This window comes from Colias croceus, chromosome 18, assembly GCF_905220415.1.
Source record: "Colias croceus chromosome 18, ilColCroc2.1".
Classification (NCBI taxonomy): domain Eukaryota; kingdom Metazoa; phylum Arthropoda; class Insecta; order Lepidoptera; family Pieridae; genus Colias; species Colias croceus.
This window is the reverse complement of record NC_059554.1, coordinates 1,549,879-1,569,767: the sequence shown is the minus strand read 5'-3', so window position 1 is coordinate 1,569,767 and position 19,889 is coordinate 1,549,879. Positions and strand designations below refer to the sequence as shown.

The 19,889-nt window shown below is 35.5% G+C and overlaps 2 protein-coding genes and 1 long non-coding RNA gene across 5 annotated transcripts in view; 2 read left to right on the top strand and 1 right to left on the bottom strand.

Annotated features, from left to right (window-relative positions):
• LOC123699494 (cell growth regulator with RING finger domain protein 1-like) overlaps nucleotides 1-18,524 on the top strand; it is a 44,712-nt gene extending 26,188 nt beyond the window's left edge. Inside the window, exons 4-8 of one of the 2 annotated variants that reach the window (XM_045646442.1) lie at nucleotides 11,603-11,747; nucleotides 12,150-12,257; nucleotides 13,716-13,860; nucleotides 16,257-16,392; nucleotides 16,432-18,524. In XM_045646442.1, the coding sequence (XP_045502398.1) occupies nucleotides 11,603-11,747; nucleotides 12,150-12,257; nucleotides 13,716-13,860; nucleotides 16,257-16,392; nucleotides 16,432-16,438 (541 nt within the window). In that variant the 3' untranslated portion in view covers nucleotides 16,439-18,524. Of the gene's footprint in view, nucleotides 1-11,602; nucleotides 11,748-12,149; nucleotides 12,258-13,715; nucleotides 13,861-16,256 lie in introns of both variants that reach the window. The other variant, XM_045646441.1, reaches the window with a different exon arrangement.
• On the top strand, nucleotides 1,256-1,861 carry LOC123699495. Its single transcript, XR_006752527.1, has 2 exons — nucleotides 1,256-1,455; nucleotides 1,554-1,861. It is a non-coding gene; the product is annotated as an uncharacterized LOC123699495 (long non-coding RNA).
• Nucleotides 1,457-5,566, bottom strand: LOC123699492. 2 transcript variants are annotated; one of them, XM_045646440.1, is made up of 3 exons: nucleotides 4,626-5,566; nucleotides 4,370-4,527; nucleotides 1,457-2,561 (listed from the first exon to the last, which is right to left on the bottom strand). In XM_045646440.1, exons 1-3 carry the CDS (start codon nucleotides 4,855-4,857, stop codon nucleotides 1,539-1,541), a joined length of 1,413 nt encoding a protein of 470 aa, XP_045502396.1. In that variant the 5' UTR covers nucleotides 4,858-5,566; the 3' UTR covers nucleotides 1,457-1,538. The 2 variants fall into 2 exon arrangements, with proteins under 2 accessions (XP_045502396.1, XP_045502395.1); XM_045646439.1 differs by lacking the exons at nucleotides 4,370-4,527; nucleotides 4,626-5,566 and adding an exon at nucleotides 2,714-3,381.
• Nucleotides 18,525-19,889: the final 1,365 nt, after the last annotated feature.

Genomic DNA, 19,889 nt, shown 5'->3' with positions numbered 1-19,889 from the left:
TTTTTATTGGTACCAATAAACATTATTATAAATAAATCTTTATTGGTTCAATAAGGAATACATAAAATTTTTGTTTTTTTTTTTTTTTTTTTTTTTTTTTTGTTATAGGGAAGCGCTTGACCACAATCTCGCCTGATGTTAAGCTGAGATGTGGTCTAAGATGGAGCGCGCTTCCCTAGAAGGTACCTGTTCACTCTACGCTTGAAGACCCCCATATTGTACTCGTCGGGGAACACAGACTCAGGAAGCATGTTCCAGTCCCTCGCGGTTCGGATAAAGAAGATTTTCTATAAAAGAGATTTTCTATAAATGTATACTAATCCATACTAATATTATAAATGCGAAAGTAACTCTGTCTGTCTGTCTCATGTCAGATATTTTGATACCCGAGAAAGGACATAGGGTAGGTTTTATCACGGAAATCCCACAGGAACGGGAACTATGCGGGTTTTTCTTTAATAGCGCGGGCGATGCCGCGGGTGGAAAGCTAGTGTCTAATAAATCTTTCCTTGCGTAGGCCTGCAATTACAGAATCCGAATTTAGGTTTCTAGGATCACCGAATAAATACGTTACTCAAAGTACCGTACTTAAAAAGTAAACAATGAATGTACCCAATGATTCCAAAACTACCGTTCTTTGTCCGTTAAACTAATATTGGACGGCGCCAGTTTTTACATACGTTAATATATTCTGCACAAATAATATATTTTGCACAAATATTCATTGATATTCAGTGTGATTTACTCTCGTACAAGTTCATTCCTCCCATGGTGCAGTTTTACAGTTTTAAGCCGATATTTAAAGTTGAGGACATACGTGATTTTTTTTTAAATATTGCAATATCGTAATTCCCATTTGGTTCGAATAAAATGTATAAATATTCGTATTCGTAAGATAAAATTGAAAATCAAACGAACTTACCAAGTGAAGTTCGATGACAATTATGTGAGCAGCTTCATTCGAAGCGATTTATATTGACGTGGTGTAGTAGCGTTCCTAGCCTGAGCCTTGCACGGGTTTTTTAAAGGTATAAGTATTATTAATTTAAATTTATACTTTTATAATTTTTAAATTATACTTTTTTTTTTTTTTTTTTTGTGGCAACACTTTTTACCCCTACCATTTACCCCCATCATTTCTCAAACGGTTCGTTACGATGTGTAGGTCATTTGTTGAGAGATATTTCACATTTTGTATTTATATAGGGCAGGGAATATATTAAAATGTTATGTACCTAATACGTTTGTTGTCGAATTAACCGTAATCTTAGGGTGGGTATCTATAAATCGCTTCGAATGAAGCTGCTCACATAATTGTCATCGAACTTCACTTGGTAAGTTCGTTTGATTTTCAATTATGTTTCGCAGCTTCATTCTTTGCGATTTATATTGACGTGGTGTAGATGTTTAGAGTAAATAAAATGTGAAATGGTGATAAAAATTGAAAAACTTATGGTAAGTTTCATATTTTTATTTGCAATAATCAATTAACTATAAATATTATAAATCACACATTATTTTCATAATTTAACCATTAATTATTTTTCTTGCAGGTTACAATCATTATTAGATAACAATGTTTTAGCGAAGCTGGTAGGATCAGTAATTACATGTCTATTGTAAAACTTAGCAAATACTGCAGAAGAATCAGACCATCCCGCAGTTTTGCGTATAACATCAATGTTGACCCCAAGTCTATTGGCAGTGGATGTGGACGCATGGCGAGTACTATGAGCACTAAATATAGAAGTATCTACTCCGCTGTTATGAAGCGTGTCCTTTATCCATTTACTGAGCGTCTGGGAGGTAACTTTTGAGTATGGTTTTTTAAAACTAATAAATAAATGATCATTATGTCGAAGTGTTGATGTTTTATTTATGTACGATTCTAGACATTTGGCTGGACAGATTTCCGAGCGACTATTGAAGTAAGGAATTCTTAAAAGAGGCTGTAACGAGTACGGCTTAGAAGTTTTAATTAAATCTGAAATCATTATTATTATTTCACTTGTGCCTCTTATATCAATGTCCTTTAATTTAATAAGAGCAAGTGTTTGTACTCGATGCGCTGTTACCAAAGCCAATAGAGTTGCAGTCTTTTTGGAAAGAGTTTCCAAACTGAGTTCATTATTTGGCCACTGTTGGGCTAAATGTTCGAGAACTATACTCGGATCCCAGGTTATATGATATTTAGGATTTGTTGGCCTCGATTTGAAAACTCCTTTCATAAAGCGTTTTACCCTATCATCTTCTAAATTAGATAAAATTAATGATAAGGCAGACTTATAGGAGTTAATGGTACCGTATTTAGCACCTTTATTAAATAAATCGGTAAGAAAATGTAAAACTACAGGGACAGATGCAGAGATGTAGCTATAGTTGTGGGTACTGCAGTAGTTTATCCATGTCTTTATGCAGCCATCGTATTGTTTGTAGGTAGAATCAGATAACGATGATAACATTATCTGTACCGTACTTGGTGACAAGCCTTTCCTTAGTAAAGCTTGCCTGAAAGCTTCGCGGCAACCAACTTCAGAGTTCTGTGTAGGTTGTGGTTGATCCTGAAGGGAGAAGTTAATAAATTAATATCAGGTGCAAAATATATGGGCTTGGTTGTCATTAATTTCTGAAAAATTGGGAACCAGGGTCGCGTAGGCCAATACGGTACCACAACTATACCCTCTGCCTTTTCTTTTATAATCTTTTGCATTACCTTTGTTATTAAACAAAAGGGGGGAAATGCGTAAAAGAACTTATTTTTCCATGAAACCGTAAATGCATCTATCGCCCATGCATCAGGATCGTTTTTCCAAGTTACATAGGTATGACACTTTGCATTACATCTACTTGCAAACAAATCTATTTTAGGGACACCAAAATTAATAGTTATCTCATCGTATGCATTTTGGTTTAGTTCCCATTCTGTATCGTGAAATTTCTTCCGCGATAATTGGTCTGCTTCACAATTATCCTTTGTATTTATATAGGATGCAAAAATAGTTATTTTACGCATTTCACACCACTGCCAGATTTCTCTGGTAACCACATTAAGGTGATCATATTGAATACTACCCATTCTATTTATACAAGAAATTGCGGTGACATTATCAATTCTTAGCAAGATTCGAGAAGAACATAAATTCTTCGCGAAGGATTTAAGGGCAAGAAAAGCTGCTTTTAATTCTAACTCATTAATATGCAATGTTTTTTCACATTCTTTCCAGTAGCCAAAACATTTATTGTTATTACAATAGGCGCCCCAACCGGTGTTAGATGCATCTGAATAAATCTCTAAATTAAAATCTTCAATCCCGAGAGGACAATTACCTATATCTATATTACGGATCCACCAAAGCATATCCGATTTTAAATTATCTGGAATTTTAATTATCTGTTCGTAGCTAGTGTTTTTAAGCAAACACATATATTTATACTGTTCGAAAATTTTAGTATATAACCAAGCATATTGAATTGCGGGACAAGCTGAAATTAATAAACCGATAAATTGAGCAAATTCTCGTAATTTGCATTTTTTAGTATTTAAGACGGTGGAAACTTTTTCTTTAATTTTTAACTTCTTATCGTCGGGTAGTTTTAATAACATATTATTGGAGTCGAATACAAAACCTAAAAATTTGCATTGCATCTTTGGTACTAACGAACTTTTCTCTAAGTTAATCAAAAAACCTAGTCTTTCAAAAAGTGTTTTGGTCAAAGTTATGTTTTCTTGGCATTCTAATAGTGTTCTACCAATACAAAAGACATCATCAAGATAAACGACTGATATCATACGATGAGTTTTTCTTAAAAATTCAAATATAGGTTTTAGAAGTTTTGTAAACACGAACGGTGCGGTGCATAAACCAAATGGCAAACAATTAAATTCGTAAAGGACTCCATCATACTCAAACCGTAAGTACTTTCTGTGCATTTTATTTACTGGTACTAAAAAATAAGCATCTTTTAAATCGATAGTTGCCATGAAACAGTTTGGAGTTATCAACTTTGACGCAGTACGATAATCCTCCATTTTGAAATGTTTAGTTTCAATGAACTTGTTAAGGCATTTTAAATTAAGAATAAATCTCTTGTCACCATTTGGTTTAGACACTAGGAAAATAGAGGATAAAAACTCGCCCGGTTCATGGTTACAATGCGATATGGCATTTATAGATAATAATTTCGACAGACACGTATCAAAATCTTGTCGTTCTTGTTCCGTTTTAGGATACACACTAGGCTTATCGGTTCTAAACGGATAAGACTTAAAAGGTATAGAATAACCTTTAACCCACGATAAAATGATTTGATCATTAGTTATATTACGCCAGTTATTAAAATAATGCTGGAGTCTTCCAGCATATCGCACCTGGTCGATTATTGCCTCCGCTGCGGAGCTGGTGTCTTCGAAGGCGGGTACGTCCGGTCGGGGGGTCGTCGTGCACTGTTGCTCGGAGGTGGACGCGACGCTATGTTGGGCACACGAGCGAAACGGTTGTCGTGGCGTTTGTTGTCCGCCTGGCGCTGCTGAGGAACATAGTTCAAACGGCCCTTGTTGGCTTGATTAGTCGCCACAGATACACTAGGTCTATTTTTAGGTTTTTGTATATTCTTTAAAGATTCACCTGACTGTTGGATAGACTTGGCCGCTTTAAGTTTGTCCGAGATATTCTCACCGAACAGTAACGCATCTCGTTTCGTTTCTATTAGGGCGTCTTTTAATTTGGTGTTAATCGAGGATATTACAAATTTTCTTCGTGTCCTCGTTTCAGCATGATGGCTGTCACACAGTAAACGACACGCATCACTTAAAGGCTTTAAAATTTTTTGTTTTGACGTCTCATTCGCTATGACCATTTGGGTGACTGTTGCAAGAGCCGACAGTGCAACCCCAAGTTGTTTTTGCCTGTAGCTGAGCGACGTGTCTCTTTTAATTAAAGCTTCAGGCAGTGCAGCCTTTACCTCCGGGTTGAGAGCAGGGGCCAGCAACAAATCGCAATTATTGGGAACTAGATATTCTTTGTAAAGGATATCTTTTATTTCCTTAGGAAGTCCTTTGGAAAGGATGTCCTGCCATCTGCTGGCTACATCCTTATGGATCGCAGGGCCGAGCGAGGTGTCGGTTTTTGGAGCGTCTCCTAACAATTGAAGGACGTCTTCATCCAGCTCCAGCTCTTCATTTTGTTTATCATTGTCCACCGATGTTCCCGGTTGCGGTTCAACAACCTCATCAGGTCGTGGCGAGTCGGGACGTGGCGCGATTTCTTGAGGTGACAAAGGCGGACATGGTGATAACGGTCGAGGTGCCTCATCAGTTTGGTGGTCCCTCAGTGGCGACTGGCAGTATAAAGACCCAGGGGATGGCACATCCAATGGTTCGCCTGCAAAAACATTTCTATATAGCAAATGTTTTTTAAAAACAGCGACAGTATCAGCCCAAGTATAGCAGTACGCGTCGCTTTATTTGTGATAGAAGAAACCCAAGTATGGTATCCTCGCATCACTAAGCATTGATTAATGTTGATGATAGTAACAGCCCAATTTTAGCAGTACGCATCACTAATTAATCAAAACAAAAAACCGTTGTATTTTTTAAAAATTACCTATCATATTTTCTTCCGACGAATCGCTTGTAGATTGATTTGCTCTTTTGGCAAGCCGATTTTCTAGTTTTTTAATCTTTCGTCTAATTTCTTCGTCCGTCTTTTCATGTTACCTTTTCTTCCCCATATTGAGCACTAATTATTTTAATTTTTTAAAATTCAAAAATTATTTTATCGGAGACGTGCGAAGGCTTGAGCACGGAAACGCAGAATGACCTACACATCGTAACGAACCGTTTGAGAAATGATGGGGGTAAATGGTAGGGGTAAAAAGTGTTGCCACAAAAAAAAAAAAAAAAAAAGTATAATTTAAAAATTATAAAAGTATAAATTTAAATTAATAATACTTATACCTTTAAAAAACCCGTGCAAGGCTCAGGCTAGGAACGCTACTACACCACGTCAATATAAATCGCAAAGAATGAAGCTGCGAAACATAATTTATTTATAGTTTCAACAATAACTTTATTTATAGTTCTCCGCGGTTTCACCCGCGTGCCTCCGCTCCTGTTGGTCTTAGCGTGATGATATATTATAGCCTAGCCTTCCTCGATGAATGGGCTATCTAACACCGAACGAATTTTTCAAATCGGACAAGCAGTTCCTGAGATTAGCGCATTCAAACAAACTCATCAGCTTTATAATATTAGTATAGATTTGACTAGTTTTGCCCTAGCTGCGAACGCAATCTTTCCCTACAATTTCTAAACTAAATTTTTTATCTCTATTTCAAGCCTTTAACGTTTTATTTTCAAGACACAAGAAGCCAATATCCTTCTCCAATGTCTAGGAAATCCTGTGAGGAAATCTCTCTGTAAACGCTCAACTCAATCATGGAAATTTGTTATCGAAATAATCACTTTACTTTTTCTGAAGTGATGAAAGGTCGTCAGTATTTATTAAACAATTTTCCGTTTACTGACACGCTATATGTTTATTATTTGCTAGCTGTGCCCCGCGGTTTTATCCGCATTGCTCCACTCCTGTTTTTCTTAGCGTGATGATATAATTAGCCTATAGCCTCCTTCGATAAATGGGCTATCTAACACGGAAAAAATTTTTCAAATCGTACCAGTAGATCTTGAGATTAGCGCGTTCAAACAAACAAACAATTTCTTTATAATATTAGTATAGATTTACGTTTTGTAGGTTTTTCTTGTGGTTTAGAATGATATCCTGTAATATTATCCTCTGACATTTCAGTAAGCGTCATTCTAATGGAGGTATTTATAAAGTGGCATTGTCTTTATTTTTAAAAGCCCCGCTGTTTTATCAAAGTATGACATTTCATCGCCTTTTATATTGAAAGGGCCTTTGTTGTTTGCCCTTACAAATAAACAGAGTAATTTTTCATTTATAACATCGTTAATTTATTTAGGACTAGCTGCATCCCGCGGTTTCACTCCTTAAAAAAGGTTCCTAATCCTTATGAACTATCAAAACATAGCCTAAGTTACTACTCATTGCATCGGCTCTGTCTGTGAAATTCTCGTCAAAATCGGTCCAGCCGTTCCAGAGATTAGCTAGAACAAACAGACAGACAAAAATTGTAGGAATTACTATTTTGCTATATTTATATATAGTAAAATGTATAGCGGTATAATAGGTATTACAAACAGACACTCCAATTTTATTATTGTCATAGAATATTATCTTGAGATAGGTTGAACAAACGGTATGTAAGAACGTGTTGTGTTATAGTAGTTTGTTGTTGTTTGTAACATGGCCTCTTTGCAAAGTGGAAATGAAAGTGGAATGGAAATTAGAATTCAAGTAAAGGGAATAAACTGCAGTTAAGTTTACATGTATTATATCGATCGACTCGACTATAATATTAAATAAATAAATAAAAAACGACGTGTGGCACTTGGACTGCCGCGGTAAAGCTATTGCATGCTATGCCTTCAAGCCACACCTCCGCCCGTCGGAGTGGGGAGCGTGAGGTTTTTTCGTTACGTTGTTCGTACGTTACGGAATATCTCGATTCGGTCCCCGTGCTCAAGGCACGCGATAGAAGCTATGCAATAGCTTAAAAATATTTCAGGACATTTTTCACACACGGCAAATATTATATATTCTTTTCATTATTTTGGTTACCTGAAAGAGATGTCTCTGTAGCCATAAGGTCGCCTATTGGGCATTGTTTGTTTTTTTTTTTCATTTTTAGGGTTCCGTACCTCAAAAGGAAAAAACGGAACCCTTATAGGATCAGCACTTTGTTGTCCGTCCGTCCGTCTGTCAAGACCCTTTTTCTCAGGAACGCGTGGAGGTAAGAAGCTGAAATTTATATCAATTACTCAGGTCTACTGTCCCTTGAAGTTGTGAAAAAATCAAACTTCTAAGCCAACGCAATCAAAAGATACAGCCGTTTATGCCGCAAATTTTCGACACTTGCAAGGGAATCAAAACCTACAGGGTGCTTCCCGTGAACTCAGAATCTTGAAATTTGGTACGAAGCAACGTCATATAGCATAGATAAAGGAAAAATTACGAAAACCATAAATTTTTAGTTACATCACATAATATATTTTTTTTAATTGTAAACCTTGCAGGTTTGTACGGAACCCTCGGTGCGCGAGTCCGACTCGCACTTGGCCGGTTTTATTTCTTGGTGGGCAGAATTAAGAATTAATTTATTCCTTCAATTCATTCATTCATATCACATATTTAACGTCAGGGTCAGGCATTTAATATTACTCCAGTCCATACACGCTCTTATTTAGGTAATGTTTCTGTTCCTAATCAAGGAAATTTTATGTGTACCGTTGCATGCGTCACTACTGCTGTCAACAAATGTACGCACTTTTGCAAATCTTTTTGATGTGAAACTTCTTCATCTTTATCTTTAGGCGCGTTGAGAGTAAAATTTCAAGTAGTCACGACATGGCGTAAGGCGACGATTTTGGTATATCTTGCCATAGAAGTTTCACTTCTGACACATGTTCGGCACACACGCCCTTTTTGTGTTTTTTTTTTTCTTCAGATGTGTACATAAAGATTTCTTTCATTCGATCATGTCACATATTTGACGTCAGGCCTTTATCCATTGTCCCTACACGAATGTTTTTGTTCCAAATCAAGGAAATATGTATGTGTACCGTTGCATACGTCACTACCATGCTGTCAACAAGTGTACGCATATTTTGCAAATCGTGTGTAGCATTGAATCTTCATTGAATGGAGTATATTCGTGTCATCCTCGTTTACACTTCACGGTCGACAGTGATTTGTTACTATGAGCATTTCCTGATCTTTCATATTGGCTTGAAGAAGTGGCGAATTGATTAAGGATTACTTCACTAAAAGGACTCTTAAATTGTATTTTAATTAGGTACTGTAAATTCATTGAAAAACTTTAGAATTTACGTAAGGACATTCTTTTGAGCCATTCATATTTCGTCCATTCCTATTTCAGAGTACATAAAAACCTTAAAAAAGACTTATCTGTTCTTCTTAGTTTTTCTATTAAAATGCATCGGAAATTACCTACCACGTTATAGAAAATTGTATAAAGATGATGCAACTCGCATTTGTCAATTTTTTTCCATCGCGTAATTGTGGTAATGTGTCAATTAAAATGGCACGGCATTGTCCGGAGTACCTATATGAAGTTTTTTTTTTTTATTGTTTTTATTAAACTAGTTGATTATAATTAGCCATCCATTGATGTTATCTTTAATTTGTAAGCTTTTTCCAAAAAGGTTAATTGGCTGTGATAAGAAATAATAATATACATACTTGTAAAAATATCCTTCGTTTTTGGAAAGTTAGTCCATTGTAACGAATCAATATAGTCAATATTTGGATGAAAACAGTGGACTATTCCACTTCTAGGGCGGGTGATTGGCCCTTCACGTTTGTTATTGATAGACGCCCTTGATTCTGTTAAATTGTAACTATTTATTCGTCTCCAAGTGCTCTGTCTTTGAAAAATAAATAGAAGCTTAAATATAATTTATTTACATTTGCGTTATGTTTTATATTGAAAGTCTGGCTTTAAAAAAGTTATTGTGGTGTTAGACATAACAGCAAGATAATTGTTTTCTCAAGATCACACGATCTTTCCTGTTACCATAATATGCTGCGCTACTCCTAAGGCATAGCTATACAATATACGTATAACAATGCAAATCATGTTGTGCAGTAGACAAAACATAGCACAACAACATGATATTGAATGCTTACAATCTATTATGGTTAGCATTGAGTCGTGTCGATTGTTTCGCAATGGGCCACTGGGTTACGAAAAGCTGTTATGTGGCTAGATGCACGCGGTTGCGCTCGACTGGTCAGGCGCAAGGAAGTTAGTGCTGCCGGTGAAATTGGTGAGAATACCTCCTGAACATCGCGTCTTGAACCTGTGAAAATGCCTCCTGGATTTCATAGACGTTAGTGTATGTGTATGGTGCGGGTAATTAGTTACGTCGTGGTGGCGATGTAACCATCCTGAGAGTGAGGTGGTGCGTCGAGGATGAATTCTAAAAGACACCTGTGATTTGTTCCGTGTTTCCGCTTTCTAGTGACAGGCACTAGAAAGCGGCTCAACAGAACCCTAAAAACTCCACTTTTTTAATATGTAGGCTGCTGTTGCAGGGGTACATAACCTGTAATGACCACTTTAAATAAAGGCAATTGTACATGGTATTTTTGAAGCACAGTAAAGTTAGCTAGCTTGTTATATATAGCGTTTTACGGCAATATTTGGCGTCTTAATATGTTTCCAAAATCACGAACAAGGAAGGAAAAAAGAATATTAAGCAAAATCTAATTACTTTTTTGCGACATTTACGCATAAAGGAAAAATTAAATTTTAAGCTTTGGCTGGGAGTGTTTTTGTCGATCCGAAAAATTCTGTGATACAAAGATTCTGTATCTTCAGGACAGAGTGTTTTAATTAGAAAACATTTTATAATATAATTCATAGAATTAATTGTTTTTTTAAACGAATTACTAATAACTATTGAATCGAAGACCATGCTACCGTGATAAAATATGAATATTATTTTTTGTTAATTGAATACGCAAATATAGGTTGTATAAACAATTATTAGTTACTAGCTGTGCCGCGCGATTTCACCCGCGTGGCTGTGCTCCTGTTGGTCTTAGCGTGATAATATATAGCCTATATTACTCGTGGATAATGTAGCTTTCGAATGGTGAAAGAATTTTTAAAATCGGTCCAGTAGTTTATGAGCCTACTAGTGTTCCGCCCCGGCTTCGCCCGTGGTGCATATTTCGCAATAAAAGGTAGCCTATGTCCTTTCTCGGGTATCAAAATATCTTCATACCAAATTTCATGCAAATTGGTTCTGTAGTTTAGGCGTGATTGAGTAACAGACAGACAGCCAGACAGAGTTACTTTCGCATTTATAATATTAGTATGGATTCATTACAATCAAACGAACAAAAAAAGTTTTCCTCTTTATAATATTAGTGTAGATTGACACTATCACAAGTTATCGACACTAACGCGAGGCGTGTACCGATTGCCATCAGAAAAACCGTAAGGTCAACAGCTGTAAATTAATATTCAGACTGATAAATGGAAAGCCAATTATAGCATGACGATACGTGTTAGTACACTAACCACATATGGAATTATTAACCCATATCTATCCGTCTTTATTGTAGAATGTACATGAAGATAAAGTATTGGGCCGAATTTGCTTACTTTTATTTGACTAAAAATATATGTTGTTCTTTAACCTATGGCGCTTTCGAATCCTCCCATATTTCATATTTATTACCCCTAGAAAACTTTAGCCGGCTTTCTTAACGATACTGCTTCTGCTCTTCATAACTTTTTGGAAATTTCACAATTCAAAATCGTTCTCAGTTCTCATTCTAATTTAATCACTAAATTTTTGTATATAAGATACATTTTTTACTTGCACACGAAAGGCTTACTTGAACATAGGAATTATAATATGAAAATGATTAGTTTTCTGGGTACAGAAGGATGTAGTTTGACCTAAGAACCGATCATTTCCTTGTTACAGAAGCAACCCCCACGACGAGAGGGTGCTAAAGCTGTCATCAGATGAACCCCTCCAGCTGGGGCCTCCGCCCCGCAGCTGCTACCCGCTTGTGGTGATCCTCGCGCGTGACCAGCGGGATACAGCCGAGCTGCGGCCTGACGATACGGTAAGTTGTCAATTAATCTAGAATATCTGCGCCATTTTTGGGTGCTATATCAAGCTGTATCGATATGAGGAAAGGAAACGTCTATCGCCGAAAATTAGCTTGACAATAGAATTATAATAATGATCCAGGTATGAATATATAGCAAGCTAATTTTCAGATAGAAGTTTTCTTTCGTCGAGTTGAGAAAAGGAAACGTCTATCAGAAAATTAGCTTGACATTTATAAAAATGGCCCAGGTATCCCTGTTTGATCTTTATCATAAAAAAAATTCATACAAAGACGATGTCTCTACGGTCACTAAAATTTATTGGGAAGTGAAAAGTTTCATGAAACTTTTAAATGTGTAAAATTCTAAATTGGTATTTATCGATTTGCACTTAAAGATTGTTATTTATTTCCCAGGTAGCACTAATAAGCATAGTACACATAAAGGACGACCAGTGCCCGCTGCCGAGCGGGGTTATAGCGCAGTATTTGAAACAGGCAAATGGACACTTGTCTTGTTTGAAGGTAAATGTTTTATTTTTACTGTCTTCTATAAAAAAAACTGCTGAAACTTTTCCCTATAGAATAACAATCTATCTTTCAGGACTGAATTTATTTTAAACACTCCGCTTTTAACAAAATAGAAAAATAAACCATCTATTTATGATTTTTTTAATGGTTTTGTTTTGAAAATTTGGGATTGTTTCCATCAGAATACTCTGCAAAGTAACAGAGATACATTATAATGTTAATAATACAGATAGTGAAAAGTTAATTTGTTCGAATTTTCTAATTTTCCATTGGAACATTGTTTTCTATATTTTACCTTGTAAAACGATTAAATTATAATTGTAGGTACTCATATAAATCGATCACATTGTCCGATATATCATGCAATCAAATTAATAACGTTAATGAAAGTTATAAGCTGCACTTAGCCAATTGAAAACGATATTCGAGTCACTTACCATATTGGATTGTTAACGTATTTTAATTATTTGGAAAATTTTCCACGTACATGTGTTTTGGTGAATTTTAATTATTGATACTTATAAATAAATATAATATTTAGATTCTTACATGTCTAATTTTACGTAGTGACGCACGCACTGCTCAGAAAAACGCAATAAATACTATTGTTTTGTTTTTGCAGTATTTTTACACAAATGTATGTATTTTTTATTATAATTAAGATGCTATTTATTATAATTTCTTCTTTTGTTTTTACTGTAGTTGTACATTTTGAATTGTATGATCCGCTCTTATCAGAGAAGAAAATTAACAATTTGTGTCTTCTTTTCATGTGTGTTGTTTTTTTTTTTTTGTCTCGCGACAGTCCGAAGACTGCAGAGTAATAAAGGCTTCTTTTTTACCGCGGTGAAACATTCATTTCTATCGTAATATCCTTATGCCACTGTAAGGGTACTCAGACAGGCGGTTTACTTGGGTATTTTAGTAAAAATTATTATAAAAATAAAAATTATAATAGCGAGTATTTTAGTAAAAAAAACTATACCTACCTACAAAATGTTTATTATCAGCTGCACTGCGCGCTTGGCTTGTCGCTTGCAAGTAGTCAGAATGCAATCCACTAGATTCTAGGGGCTATGCAAGCCGCCGTTTGTGCGGTCCCGGTTTTAGACTACGTAGGCGAAAAACTAGTTTTAACCGACTTCAAAAAAAAGGAGGAGGTTATCAATTCGGCCGGTATGTTTTTTTTTTATGTATGTACAGGTACACCGATTACTCCGAGGTTTCTGAACCGATTTACGTGATTCTTTTTTTGTTCGATGCGGGATGGTGTCGAATTGGTCCCATAAAAAGTTTATTCGGATAGGCCCAGTAGTTTTTATTTTATGAGCATTTTTGTCTGTATTTGTCAATGTTGCAAGTGCAAGTTTGAAGTCGGTTGTTTTTAACGCAGTTACCACTTGTCCAAAATGTCTTTGATATGCAGTTAAGAAGTATCGTTCGTAATTCCAGCAACTGTACGTGTCCGGCGAGATGGCGGACGTGGACGAGGGGTACCGCGCGGGCGGCGAGGCGCTGTGCTGCGTGTGCGCCGCCGCGCCGCTCTCGCGCGCGCTGCTGCCGTGCCGCCACGCGTGCCTCTGCGCGCGCTGCTTGCGTGAGTACACGGGCACAGCATAGAGTACACGCCGGGTGTGGGTACAAGCCGCGTCAGGGTACACACCGTTTGGGTACACGCCGCGGAAGGGTACACGCCACGGGCACAGCATAGAGTACGCGCCAGGTGTGGGTACAAGCCGCGTCAGGGTACATACGATTTGGGTACACGCCACGGGCACAGCATAGAGTACACGCCAGGTGTGGGTACAAGCCGCGTAAGGGTACACACCATTTGGGTACACGCCACGTATAGGTACCCAAGGTACACGCCGCGTAAGGGTACACACCGTACGTGTACACGCTGCTGGCAACCGTGTTGTGTGCAGGAACACAGTACACATCACACAATATGATCGCTGAACAACACTTGACCTTTTGTCCACCACTAAAATGTCCCTATGACATGTGCACTACATTCAATATCAACTAAGCTATACAAACCTGTGTTCTATGACCTTATTTACCATGTGCTCCAAATCTTCTATAGAACAAAATTAACCCTTCTCACAATTACAATACATGCACTTCATTGTACACCACAAAATAGGCTCTGTGCCATGATCGCACCTGGTCACCTTCTGCACCCTATAATAATTCTATATGCCCTAAGTTTAGCATAAATCTGATAAATTTAACTAATTTAGCTCAGATAGCTTTGTGGAGAAGATTACAAAGTTTTTAATTTTGTAATATTCTCCACAAAGCTCTTATTATATTGCAAATGCATTGATTGTTAAAGCTCATTTAAATATAATCCATTAGACATTCTATTTAAAATCACATCTTAAAATAGAAAATCAAAGACAACAATATCGCTTCGATCTGAGATAAAACCTGAGGAAAATAGACAATTAATTTATTCAAGACATACACTACATTAGCATTCAGCGCATAAATCAATCTATACAGTGCCGTTTGTATGCGGGTCGCGTGTTCGATGCTCGTCGTGTGCAAGGTTGCGGTCAGTGGTGATGTGACCTTACATCATCTTGGTTAGGGTGATGGGTCAGTTTTCAGAACCAAAAGGCTATGTTTTGGGAGTTTTTATTTCGTTATTTAGGTGAATGGAATAGAATTAGGGAAAGAGATAGATTTTGTAATAACACAATTGAAGCTTCGGGTGAATATCATAATTTATTTAGGTAAATTTATCTTTCCGCCACGAAAAGTAGCCAACTATTACCTCTAAGTAGCCTTCTGTAACCGTCTCTCTAAATAAAAATTCATCGAAACCTTTTCATGTGTAAATCTTACAGAATATTACTTTCGCGTTCATATTATGCATTCATAAGAGGCTTAGGATTACCTTAACGCTACCATTTTAACTGACCTAAATCATCAAAAGTAGTCGTAACACAACTCAAACATTTATTTGTTCAATTAGACTTCTTCTAGAAGCAATTTTGGATCGTCATAACATAGTTTTATCATTTACCACCGATTCGGAAATTGGATTGAATTCGATTAATATATTTATAAGTATAGTTTTTTTTCTTCTTTTCTAAATGCACCCAACTCGAAAACACAACAGACACCAAAGGTCACATCAACAAAACTCAAGGCATCAACTCAGAATTCGACGCACGCGCATACATCCGTCACTCGTGTTCTGAATGTTTGCAACCTTCTGCTGCACTCAGTTATATAAGAGTTCGTTTGGTTTTCAAGGTTGTTTGATTTTTTTTTTTTGAGATTATTAATGTCTTAGATTTTTACTAGCTTCCTAGCCTATATTTGTGTAGTATCCAGGTGAAAAGTAGCTTATTCTAATATTAGTTTTATCTTTGATTTGACTTTGCTTGAAAAAGAAACAGTATGATATCATCGGATCGGATAAACATTTTGTTTGCTATACTTTTACAGCATTGTAATATATCATTAACTTTCCCAATAATCAAATCCACATACACGATTCACACACACACTACCATTTCACACATTCTACACCTCCCGTTTCACACTAAAATCCTTCTAACACTATATTATAATATTTCATATAACTTGTTTCTTTACTATTATGGTTAACTAGCTGCGCTCCGCGGTTTCACCCGCGTGGCTCCGCTCCTGTTGGTCTTAGCGTGATGACATAATATAGCATATAGCCTTCCTCGATGAATGGGCTATCTAACACAAAGAATTTTTCAAATCGGACCAGTTCCTGAGATTAACGGGTTCAAACAAACAAACTCGTCAGCTTTATAATATTAGTAGGATATATTAACCCATTGAGCCCCGAGCGGCCCGATCGGTCCACGACACAATAGATTTTCTAATGTGTCTGTGGTTCCGAGGCCTGAGTTATTAACCACATCTCAGAAAAAAGCGTAAATTTAATATATTTAAAGCAATGTTATCTATTTATTTATTTATATATTGTTTATTCTCTAATTCCAGCCAAACTGGACAAGTGTCCGATCTGCAGAAGCATGATAACCAGCTACTTCTGCATCCGCAACGACGACGAGCCGCTCTCGGAGCTCAAACAGCAGCAGTATCCCATCAACAGGAGGATTCTGAACTTATTTCACTATCACTAGCGAAAAACGAGTAGTTTAGTAACTATAAGTATTCACTAGCAAAAAATCGGGAAAAAATTTGCTGATCGATAGTGTGGAACCAGCCTTATGGATGACTCATGACTATGGTTGGTGTGTCACTAGCCTTAATAAATCTATTTTCGGAGGGCATAAAGCAGCAATATCCAACAGGTGGATTCTGAACTTATTTCATTATCCCTAAGAGAAATCAGCGGGAAAAATTTTACTGGTTGATAGTGTGGCACAAGCCTTATATAGACTGGTTGGTGTTTCACTAGCTGGATTCGCGAAATTCAAAGCTGAAACAGAGAAATGCGATGTTATGAGCAGAACTGTACCAGCCTACAAAAATAATTCATCTCTACACGCACTGAACCAGCCAGACGGGAATAGCCATCCTTATTTATTTAGTGTGCACCAATCAAGTGTCTTATGTCAACTATGTGTCACCAACCCATTAAAATCGTATGGAATCTTCGCTAGTGTGTTATAGGCCTTACTGAATAATCAACAATCGATAGTGTTGAACAGGCCTTACTGGCTACAACAATCGCAAGTGTGTGACCGGCCTATATTGACATTGAAATTATCTAGTGTATACTCAGACTTAGTAGTCACAACAAATATTAACGCTAGTGTACAATCGATTTAAATTGTCCTTTATTATATGAAACATTTTTAAAAACTAATGTATCCTAAAATATTTAAAAGTGCAAAAACAAGTATTTTACGAACCTTATGTTTAAACAGCATTATGTTGACAAAAACCACGTATATTGTTCCTTTATTATTATTTTAAGGACGATTGATTTTGACATAGATAATAGAATCAATGTGACACGTCAAAATGTGACCATAAACAAAATGTTTGTTTAAACATAAGCATAGCACACACGGTACACTAGAAATCACTTAATATTTTTTCGTCGATAATGTGTTCCTCGCTTTAATTTCATTAAATTCTCGCTCCCTTATTCTAATGTGATGTAGTTATAAATAATAAAAGACAAAAAATTGTTTGTGATATGTTCTGAATGAGAAATTTATTTTGTACAAATGTTATGGATTTTTTTTTAATTTAATTTTTTTTCGTATATTTTTTTAACTTATCGCTTGTGTTCAAATAGTTATTATTATCTTTAGTGATAAATGGCATAAATTTTCCTATTTAAGCGATTATGTAAGTGTGGGTGCAAAGAATGGAACTGTGATAAAATAAAAAGCTTTGTGACATTGCTATGTATGTAAATATAGGATTAATTGTAAATTCCTAGTGTATTTATATGAATAAGTCGCTTAAAATAACTTGTTAGAATTAATTCCCATTCACGCTCGAAAATAATTTAATTTCAACTTCTCTTTAGATAATAATCATATTCTATTATCTGTGGACTTTTGAGGGTCTGTGTATCATGCTGTCTCGCTCTGACTTTTTAAAATTCAAATGTCGAACATTAATAATTCGAAGAATATTCTAGAACCTCAATAATTTTAAATAGTGAATAATAATTTTATCCATACTTTTCATAAAATATTATAATTAACGAAGTCTTCCAATAAAAAATTAACAGAAACAGATCTCATTTGTGAAACAACGAGTTAAATGATTAAAAAATAATCAAAAAATGACCTCAGTGAAGGTTATTACCTTTTAGGTATCTCTGAATATTAAAAAAGAAAAAAAATATTACAAGAAAATGTATTTTATTTCGTGTAATTTTTCCTGGGTTATAAATATGTAGAGTTCTCATGAAACTGGTATATATTTTAAAATATAGTATCAATTGTCCTGCTAAATAATTTCCTTGTCTAATTCCCAAGTACTTTATTATCTGCACATTATAAAAAGTTAGCATTGTAATAACTATTTGATATGTTTACCAATCGTCCATTTTTTACAGTGCAAGAGCTATATCATAATTAGAATGTGCATTTTATTAATTGTAATGTTACTATTTATATTTTAACCACATGTATCTAGATAAAGTATTATATACACATTTACATATTGTATTGTTATATTTATAATAACTTTTTTATTCATTTTATTTTTATACTCGGTTCGATGAGAGCTCTATGTTGTATTACGATCGAAAATAGAAAAAAATAAAACATTTTATTTAAATTTTAAAAAATTGCCGACGTGATAAAATATTGTACCAATATTATAGTATCTAAACAAGAGGCTAACGAATCAATAACAGATTGTAGTAAATGTATATTTTTAAAACGTGTAAATAAATAAAATTGCCAAAGTAATTGTTGTTTTATTCCTATATATTTAAGATACAAATTACATCTATACTAATATTAATTAGTAATTACTATTACTAATTACTAATAATATTATAAATCTGGGGAGTTTGTTTGAACGCGCTAATCTCGGGAACTACTGGTCGGATTTGAAAAATTCTTTCGGTGTTAGATAGCCTATTTATCGAGGAAGGCTATAGGCTATATATGAGTCGATACATATCGAACTCCGGTAAGTCCATTCTAACAGAAATGTGGGAATCGAGGTATTTTTAATAACTTAAAAAAACAATATGTTTGGAGCTTTATAATTTATGACGGATATAATATAATACATTAGAATTATTTTTACGAAGAAAAAGAAATGTATTACTTGATGATTATGCCACAAAATTAGATTTAAATCTGGACATACAGGCGTTTGATAAATACCAGCAAAACTTACCGGGTTTTGAAAAACATCGTCTTGGACTTACAGGAATTTGAAAAATCTCTAATGGACTTACAGGGATTTGATAGAACTCAGTTTTGGGACGTACTGAGGTGGTGGAAATGGGTAGATAGTTTGTCGCGTTGTAAGTATAGGACATTAAAATAAAATATGTAAATTAAAAGATACAAATTATTATTATTATTAACCTTTATCATCCCACTGCTGGGCAAAGAGAGGGGTCAATAAATCAAAACGGTTGAAAAAATCTCAGTACGGCCCTGGGCTTCATGGCTGGAAATAACTACTGTGCGTGTGCTGTGCGTCAGTTTCATTTATCTTTTAGCTGTTTTCTGAGCCTTGTCTGTTTTAGCTTTTGGTATTGTTTTTTTCCTTGCTTTGTCTAGAACCACCACCTCTATAGTAAAACTGTTTTCTTCCATCATTTATCAATTAAAACGATTTCTAAGCATTGGTCACACATGTTAGCTTCAACAAAATTGAGAGAAATGGCAGCCATTTTAGTGCCATACTGCGCTGTGATTGGTCGAAATGGACTTACCTGAGTTTGATAAACCACTGTCGATGGACATACCGGAGTTTGAAAAAAAATATTAACTTTAAACCTTATTTTAATAAAGATACGATTGACTTACCTAACTTTGAAAAGTACAGACTGGTTTAGTTTTACAATTCAAAATTGGCGCCATTGTTATCTCAATTTTGGCGGGGAGTGGACTTACCGGAGTTTGATATGTATCGACTCATATATGATGCCTTATAACTTGAAATAAAAAGACATTTCTT